The sequence below is a fragment of the Anthonomus grandis genome, chromosome 22, assembly GCF_022605725.1.
Source record: "Anthonomus grandis grandis chromosome 22, icAntGran1.3, whole genome shotgun sequence".
NCBI lineage: Eukaryota > Metazoa > Arthropoda > Insecta > Coleoptera > Curculionidae > Anthonomus > Anthonomus grandis.
The window spans coordinates 17,692,109-17,702,262 of record NC_065567.1 but is presented as its reverse complement, the minus strand read 5'-3'; the positions used below and the strand labels follow the sequence as shown (position 1 = coordinate 17,702,262).

Sequence of the window (10,154 nt, the reverse complement as noted above, 5' to 3'; positions counted from 1 at the left end):
ACCGTTACTGTATGCTAAGCCTACGCATAGTATGGGTGAGAAAGCCCTTAGATTACAACTAAGTTTAAAAAAAGGTAATTTCAAACCCAGTATGTCAAATGCAGCGCAGCAGCGACCGAACACACGGATAAAAAGAGAAGACGAAACAAGAACATATCTCATACTTGTCAATCCCAAAAACTTTCTATGTAGTTAATAAGCAGTGATTGGCAATTTATTATTAATATACAGGGTGGTCCTTTTGACGGGGTGATTCCTGGATCCATTTTAAGAAAAAAAGTTTCTATGAACGTATGTCCTAAACGTCTTAACTTTTGAGATACAGGGTGTTAAAGTTTAAAAAAATCAGTTTTTTAATAATAACTTAAACAATATTATAGACATTTTTATGAAATTCAGTACATGTATTTTATGCATTAAGACGCATTTTTTGATGTGCAAAAAAAAATTCATTGCCAGTGGCGTCCCTACAGGTCTTCTATTGAATATTTTAAGTGAAAAAAAAATATTGCGCCACTGCTTTTTCTTAAAACAAAAATTATTTTTGAAATCCTCAATTACTGTTTAGCAAAATTGATCTCCTGTTTTTTTTTCGTCCGACGCATGGTTTTCGCTTAAAAAAATAAAAACAATTAAAAAAGTGATTAAGGATTTTAAAAATAATTTTTATTTTAAGAAAAAGCAGTGGTGTAGTATTTTTTTCACTAAAAATATTCAATAGAAGACCTGTAGGGACGCCACTGGAAGAGAAAATATTTCTTTTTGCACATGAAAAAATGCGTCTTAATGTATGTCCGAAATTTCATAAAAATATCAACAATATTGTTTAAGTTATTATTAAAAAACTGATTTTTTTTAAAACTTTAACACCCTGTATCTCAAAAGTTAAGACGTTTATGAAATATATTCATAGGATTTTTTTTTTTAAAATGGGTTCAGGAATCATCCCCTTAAATATTAGCACGTCTTTAAGGAACACCCTGTATAAAGAAAACCTTTGGGGTATCGACCTTCTTTCTCTCTCCTTGGTGTCTCCTAAGTTCTTCAAGTAAGTTTTCTACGATCTAAGCTGCTACGACTCTTCAAACCCTTTTATGCAATCTCGCCTCTACTATATAGTATCTTAGATAGAGCCCTAGAGCTGAAGAAAATGATACTAGAGAGATAGAAATGTATACGGTAGGCTTATGTCCAGCAGTGGACAACTATGTAGCTGTTTGATGAGATCTCTTGCTTGTCAATCCCAAAAAATTTTCACATAGTTATTGTGCAGTGATTATTAATATATAAGAAAAAAACTTCTTTAGGGTATCGACCTTTTTTCTCCCTCCTTGGTGTCCCCTAAGCTCTCTGAGGAAGTCTTTTATGGTCTGAGCTGCTAAGACTTCTCAAAGCACTTTCTGCAATCTCATCCCGACTCTATATTATCCATGCCCCTATCTGAAAGACTTCTTAACGAAAATTAAAGAATTCTTAACTTCAGGGAATGGTAGCCTGCATCTCCTACGATTTAATCAGCATCCTTTGATCTACAACCTGTTGGGGTCTCCGAACGGGTCTTACAGGAAAGGAAAGGACAAAGAAGAGCCGAGTCAACAAAGAGAGACTGGGTAAAGACAACACTGGGTAAAATCTGAAGCGCAAGTCCGATATTCGATCTTATCAAATGTTTCTCCAAATATTGGCAATATTTAAACGACTACTACGAAGTTGGGCATTATAGCGGAACGATTTATTGGCAAAAGTTGCTTATAATTTAATTTTGAGTAAGATACTATCAAATATCTTACAATTAAAAAAAGAATTCTAAGAATATCGTATGTTTTAGTTTACTTACTAAATCTCATAATTTTGTTTTTACTAATTCATTTATGCATTTATTTCACGGTTTCCTCTCTGCTAGATTGACAATTATTCAAAAATTTTGATTGTCTTCTACAAGTAGTTTTACTATTTTAAATAGGCACGTAATTAAAATTTAAAATGAAATATGTAATTGAAAAAAATTTTAAAATATTGTAATTAAATTAATTTTAAGTTTTATAACTCCAAAAGAAATAAGCAATCAAATATATCTAAAGGAAAATCAAATACATCTGAAGGTAAAGAAATATAGAAAAACTGATTAACTGGCAAATAAATTTAAAACATTTTCTATAAGTACTAATTAAAGGAGTTAGTTCTAAGTACACTAACCAGATAAAGCGTATTCAGCAGTTAAAGGATTTTTTAGATTTTCTTGAAAATTTGCATAAACTTTTGGTAATCGACCTAACTTAACTTTTGGCATATTTAATTGTGACTGACTAATTATAATTTCTCAACTTATGAAATTAAAATGAATTTTTATGTACTTCTTTAAAACATTTAGGTTTTGCCTAATATTTAATCTACTTGACTAAGCAAATAAAAATCATTAAGACATTGCTTCTACATGGTTAACTTTAATTTTCAGACCTTTGGGACCTGACCTACCTTCCTGCTTCACCTTTTCCGCTTTATATAAGGGCTATAATTAAAACAACCTATTTAATCTTATACTGGTTTATTTATTATATTATATACATTTTTTATAACCATACTGTAACTTAAATACATAAAACAATAGCCGTTTAAAATAAAAATTACAATTTTTGAGGGATATGATGTAATAAAATAAATAATATCTGTATAAATACTTAAATAGTTTGATTTGAGTTAATAATTAAAAGAAGTTATGATAATTTCTTATAAGCAAATCTTAAATGATAACTTAATGGAGGGAAATATATAGGAATAGTGCCCAAATACATATATAATTTACTAAAATACATGTCTATATAGCATAGGTGCAACTTAAACTCTTGATTAATTGTCTACACTTAGGTTTAATTAACGTTTTAATAAGTATACATTTATGCAAGGACAAAATAAATTTACGGTTTACCTAAAAAATTATCTTTGTAGATCAAGCGCCATTAAAGCAAATGTTGTTTAAATTGACAGATGTGACATTTTGTAATATTTTTTGTTCTATAAGCTCTCGTTTGTGTTTATACATAATTTATTAATCACAGGTAAAAATTGCATTAAAATTTCAGTATTTAAGTTAAATTTTACTGAAACAATTCTATTTTAAACAATTTGCAAATTAAACCAGTAAATACGTCTATATACCGCGTCTTATATAATTTATTTACATACATTCTAACTGTAGGATGAAGATTGTACTTACATCGAGTTACCACTTTAATAAGAACCATAAAGCAAATATGTATTTATAATGAGCTATTAACTTATATAGGAACAACCCTTCCTATAAAGATCAATATATTCTAGTAGTGAAGGGGTGCTGTAATATATGAAGAATTTTACCCTGTAATTTTATTCTTACGACGAAAGCATTTTTATACGATATCTAATAACATTTACGACTTAACCATACCAAATTATAATTTATAAAAGCTACATTGGTAATGTAGTTATAATGTTCTTATGAAACTGCTACATTATTATATATTAAGCAAATATAGAGTGTTCAAGTAAGGGCAAGTAAATTTCGATTTTATATTTGGCACTGAATAAACATTTGGCACTAACGCGAAGCAACCATATTGTATATAAAAAAATAATGTTTTAAGAACACTGTATATTTAACATTTTAAAAGCTTTAATTAATGTGTTTAAGAGGCAGACTAATTAATTTACTAATCACCTAAATTTTGATTTGAAACGACAGTGAGCAAGTAATAAAATGTTTTATTATATGTAATTTGCAGCTCAAAATAATAAATTAAAAATAATCACTTATTTAAATACGACAATGCGACCGTGTATTATTATTTAACCCCAGTTTTTATTTAACCATATGCAAAACGTTTATGTTGTAAATATGTACTAAAACACACCATTATCTAAATTTTGAAATAGTCCTCGTGATTTTCAATATATAATCTTTGAATCTAGTCAATCTCAGTCTTTGTTATTTTTAATTAGATTATACATATAAACAATTTTACACTTAAGCAACCTCTTGGCTTACAGTTAACATTGTTTTTCTTATCTTAACACTAATTTTAAAATACCTGTATTACCTCATTAAGCTGTTCACCGCAGGAGCGTGAAGACTATCACTTGGATAACGAGTATACGCTGAATAGATCCATCTGGAACAAATTTTAAATATTGTCATTGGTTTCTATTTATTAGCAAGAAACTATTTATTTTATTATGTTAATTTACCATTAGGAATTCAGCATATCAAAAAAAAATCAACTTACATTTTATCAATATAGAGGATAATGGGCGTGGATGGATTAGAAAATGAAGGCTTCATTTCATATATAGTTCGAATCAAAGAAACTTCAAAGCACGTCACGTATGACGTAATTTAGTTACCAGCCGTATAAATTTTTAGTCGTGCTGTATATTTAATATAGATTTCAATTTTTCGCCTTTGATGTTGTTGGTTATGATATAATGTTCTGTGCTTACCAACTTCAATTCGTTAAGTGAATTGATACATATTTTTCACTTATAGATTATCTTATTCGATGCTTATTGGTGTGGGTGCAAGTTTATTGAGTATCTATTGAAACTGATTTTTTTTTCAACTAACATAATTTAAACCAAAATTTCCTTTTAAAACATTTGTGACCCGGCGCCCATGAAAAGGGATGTCAGTCCCTTAAATCGAACAAATATGAAAAATTCGAGTTGCTTACGATAAATCAGCCCTAAAGCAATAAATCAGCCCTAGGGGTGAGTAGATTATAGGTTTTAGGGAAACCTGTCGCGACGAGGTGTGAATATGCATAGTTTTGGTTGACATCAGTTTGTGAAAAGTATTTTTTACAAGCGCATGAAAGTCCTGTTATGTATATTAAAATACAAATTGTCGCCTGAAATGAGACATTTTATTTTGAATTTATGTATAGTGTAACAACTGAATTCTATTCTTTAGAATACCAAGCCTTTTAAACTTAAGTCGTTATAAAAATTAATTACCCATAATAAAAGAGTTTTAAGAAATACAATATTGAATTTGATTATAAATAAATATGATATATATTGAAATAAACTCTCTCAAGGAAAGCGAACTTCCATATATCCAAATCTTAGAATTTAGAATAGAATGATAATAGATGCCTGAAATAAAATTTCTATATTTATCTCATATTTTATTAGGCACTGAAACCCTTTCTCTAATTGAACTTATATTCTACTTTTATATTTTTTTCTTAACCCCACCATACTCGGTTATTCCATCTTCTTTCTAAATAAAAACATATAGCAAATACATCTTTACTTCTGTTTCTAATTAGCTTTAGGATATTATTTCTTTTTAACGAGCACCACAAAACAGAAGTTTCTATGTTAAAAATTATGTTTAAGAAAAGAGCATTAGTGGTTCGAAGAATAGTCAGTATTATCCACCCCGAAAATTCAGAAATGTATTTATAAAAAAACTCTTTGCAATTTAGAGCAGTATATCATAATCGTAGTAACAAATTATTTTATTGACCATATAAGGAAAAACAATAAAATCTTGACGTAAAAAAAACCAATCGAAATTGGCAAGTACATCATACCCATTTATGTTATGCACACTTTACACTATGTCGAGCAAGGACGTGGAAGGATAATTCCTAATATTTTTCTTTTTAGCTTTACCTCATTGCAAAACTACTGTAGGGAATAATTAAAAAGTTATTTTAAAAGATTGTGATAGAGCTTATATATTTTAATTATATTAATTTTTAAAATTTTTGTTCCTATAGTAATTAACACATTAACGCTTTAAAATGTACTAAACGTGCAACGTACCAAAAAAAAAAGAATACACCCAATCCGATAAAAGTTTCTTTATGTTTGGAAATATTTAACACTGTAATCCGCAACAGTAAATATACGTAAAGAGAAAAAACTCCTGAAACCTATACATACATAAAAGGGAATTCTCCGTAAAACCATACTAAGCTTTCCACACGGTATAAAACGTGTATTAACGTGTATAAAAAAATATGGATATGGAATTTCGCAAGAAATAATCAATAAGAAGTTTGTACTCGAACTAAAAATCGATCGATTAAGCCAAGTCTATTATGATATGCAAGTTATACTGTAGTTCATAATAGTTGAATTGTATACACATAAACAAGTTGTCTTTACCTCCATTAATGGTATTGTTTTTCTGTTATAGTTTTGGTGTTTATCCCGTATCTCAAAAAAAGGGTAATTGATATTATTGTTTTACGCTAGTTAAATGCACTAATGTTGAAACGTAACTTTTATTTTAAAATTGATTTTAGGTAATACTGGAATAAATTTTCACTTCATGTACGAATATATATAAAAAATTAAATACAAAAAACGAAAACTTTCATTTTATTATTAACGCCACCGAACGTAAGTTACTAGAATAACAAAAAGAAGTGATATAAAAAGCAAATCAATATTTCTTATCATTAATGCGTTTTATTCCAGGCCTTATTTAACCGTAGTTTATTTGGTCATTTTAGCAAATTGATATACGAGAGATGTAGTGGACAGTATTCCGGTGTGGCGCTAGACATTAAGAGCCGTCAAAGGACCACAGGCATGGGTCGCTGTGAACGGGGGAAATTGAGAAAATTCTATTTCCTTTGACCTTTTGACATGTTATAAACTGATGTACATGCCCCTATTATATACCTTCGAGTGCTTTGCGCACGTATTTCGACCGTAAATACTTCTGTTGACAACCTTATAAGCGATAAACTGACTTAAAAAGTTAAGGAAATATTTTCTTTACGGGTTTTCTTCACCGTCATTTTCTGCTTGATGGGGAAGTAAGTAGTGAAATAAGTGATCAGATTTCTTCTACTTTATTAAAATTAATATTCTTGAGTGACGTTATGCAATAAGCTACCCTAGCAAAATCACTGCTGACTTAGTCATGTGCTTTTATAAATTAAATTATGTAACAATAAGATATTATGTAAATAAATCGATATAAATGAAATTGTACAATTTTGAATAAATAGCAAAATTCAAATCAATATTCAAATTAAAAGCTTTGACACTGGAGACTGCACCGAATTGCAGCCATTGAACCATTTCTGACTCTTTCAATTCGACAATTGGCATGAAGATGTGCTTCATATAAATTGGAATTTTGGTAAATTTTTAACATAATGTAATGCTACATATTACATAATGTTCCTATTTTGAGATTAAAGTTTCGAGAATCATCTCTATACTCCAGGTCTAGATATAATCCATATGCAATGTTTTTGTTGTCAAATGCCTTGTCAATATGACAGGAATAGCATATGTTAAATGGAAATGAAAGTAATTGTGACAATCAGCTAAAAAGATTGCTTTGGAAGTATTTAGCATAACTTGTACATTGAATCGGAGAAGGTCGTTCAGGAGAGAAATTTATAATTTGTGATTTTGAGTTATTTCGAGATGTAATCAGTCGGATGAGTCGGGAGGAACACACCAAACTCCAGGTAAGTATTGTACAAGTGAAAATAATTTTAAAAAATCATATATTCTTGTCCGATTCTCATTTGTTTATAAATTATGGCGTAGTTAAGCCTTCGTCAGTGTTACGGGATGTACTCCTCATTACCTCTGGTTACACCTGTAAATTTAAAATTAGACGATTTAGATACATCTAGCGATCAGTTCCTTAAATTCACACTATAATTGCAAGAATACGCTTGCTCTAGCGTCTTACGCTTTTAGTTTGAAATCAGATTGGCAAAGGCGGTTAGCGTATGATATTCCCCCGGAACAATATTTACGTAGTTTTTTGTGTGTCGTTTTAACTGGTAAATATGAAAGTATTTATTTTATTTTTCAAAACTTATTTGTTACTGTGATACCTTTTAGCAATATGTCATACGAAGCAGAGAGTCTTTGTTGGACTTCAGAGGCTATTGGACGAGTTTGATAGGTTCCAGGAAGATGTTATAGGCAATGGGTCTGAAGGAGAACTAGAAGCGGAAATAAACTTAGAACACGGAGAAAAGGAAGTGCTTGAGGATAACACTCGACAAGGTTTAAAATAAGTAGAAAATATTCTGAATTTAGTAAAAGATGATGCAACGACCAGCCCAGGAAGAGTTGCTACTTAATTGGTCATTCCACAGAAAAGAGTAATTTAAGACCAAGAGGATTATGATAGCCCTAAAGATTATGTTAGGCGTATACAATTTTCTGGTTGGATCAATAATAATCGTCCCGTTGTATCTCGCATATTTTTTACCGATGAATTAACATTCGTCCATGATGGCATCAATAATACTCACAACTCTCAGTATGTTTAGATGAAAATCCACACACAACGTCATTTTCGGTAAACGTGTAATGTGGTATAGTCCATAGTTATTCAAATTGGCCCACTCATTTTAGAAAATCGTCTCACGGAAGAAAACTACTTATCTTTTTTACGAAATCAGTTAAAAGCATTATTAGAGGAAGCTCCTCTAAACACTAGAATGCAAATGTATTATCAGAACGATAGAGCTCCGCATATTTCGCTCATCAGGTTAAGCAATATTTGGATGAAGAGTTTCCAGGACTGTGGATTGATCGTGCTGGTCCTAATATTCGGCCTCCAAGATGTCCAGACCTTACACCACTGGACTTGTTTATGAGATCGGTTTAAAAATGAGGTATACAAATTAAAAGTCGACACTCGGAAAGCCCTTTATTCGACGCATTAGAAATTCGGCAGTGTTTTTGACAAAAAGATATGAATCACTTAGAAAACCAACAAGAGACTTTCGCAGACTAGTCAAATGTGGTTAGAGGCTAATGACAGTATTTCTAAAAATTTGTTAAAACAGCCCTATAATTGAAACCATGTAAATGTAGGAAATTTTGTGTGTTTGTAGTTACGCTAAATATTGAAATAAATAAGAATCGCTGCGCTATCGTTTTTACGTCTAGAATACTCCCCTGGAGTTTGGTGCGTTCCTTCCAACTCAATCTGTATGTATTTTAAACGTAGTCAAGATTATTAATTTTGCACTAGCGTCAGAAAATAAGTCAGTAAGCTCCCTGTCCTGTGAAAATCGCAGAGAGGTAATTTTCTACCGTGCTATGTCTCATATAATCAAATGCCCTTGTGAGGTGGAAAAAAGGAGCAATGCGTCAAGATATTTTTCAACCATTTTAAGTTGTTACTGGTAGATAATGAAGATTATGATGATGGTTCTATTTTTGCGGAATACATGGACCAGTTCGAGTTGATTCATTAATGTTGTTAAATTTAGCCTATTATATTTTTGATTATTTTCATGATTTGCGAATTAATTTAATCTATTACTCTTTTTTTTCTTTGATAATCCTTGATCTGAGTAACATTAATAAAGGATCACAATAATCCTCGAGATTATTTATTACATTTTTAGTAATTGGGGAAAAGTGATTATTAAAATTATTCGCATTTTGTTTTGAGCTAGAGGCATAAATTTAATTTTTTGTGTTGTTTTTGATTTATTTATGAATTCTTCATTTGCTTTAAGTTTCACAATCCTGTAATTTTTTTAAATTGCTTGTATAATACATTTACCATGGCAACGAGGTCTGTTTTGTTTAAAAATATTAGAAATGGAAGCCTACTACGCATTTATCTGAAGTCAGCATGTAACAAATTTAGTTTTTCGTAGGGATGTTAATCGGTCTATTAGTATTCATAATTTATTTTTATATTAATATATAAGCTGCCATCATTAACAAAATTGAAATAAAATTTAAGTTAATTATCATATGGAATAGATTTATCTACATATATATCTTCAGTACTTGGTCTCTAGCATATTTCAGTATATAGTAAAAGCATTGCTATTTGACTAATTGATTGATTTTGCACCATATGATTTTTTTCACAAATGTATTTATATTTTGTTCATTCTATAGCGTATTTCCTTAGAAATGAAAATAAGCATAAAGGAAAATAGGTTCTGACATTGTTCGAGATAATGCTTTGTGGTATAATGCGGGACTTCTTGAATTTTAAATGACGTATTTAGTGGCGTAGTCAGTAAAATGCAAAGTGGACCGGCAGAAGCAGCGCAACGGTATGCATGGCAAAAGTAAAGGGAATCCTATATGCGTTTGGGGAAAACACATCAAAGACAATATGTGTTGCTACGATTTTAAGAAGAACTCTTGGATTT

General features: G+C 30.2%; 1 protein-coding gene across 2 annotated transcripts in view; it reads right to left on the bottom strand.

Annotated features, from left to right (window-relative positions):
• Window positions 1–2,934: 2,934 nt before the first annotated feature.
• The window catches only part of LOC126748374 (neurotrimin-like), a 353,177-nt gene continuing 345,957 nt past the window's right edge, over window positions 2,935–10,154 (bottom strand). Inside the window, exon 9 of one of the 2 annotated variants that reach the window (XM_050457564.1) lies at window positions 2,935–4,145. In XM_050457564.1, the coding sequence (XP_050313521.1) occupies window positions 4,087–4,145 (59 nt within the window). In that variant the 3' untranslated portion in view covers window positions 2,935–4,086. The remainder of the gene's footprint in view (window positions 4,146–10,154) is intronic. The other variant, XM_050457563.1, reaches the window with a different exon arrangement.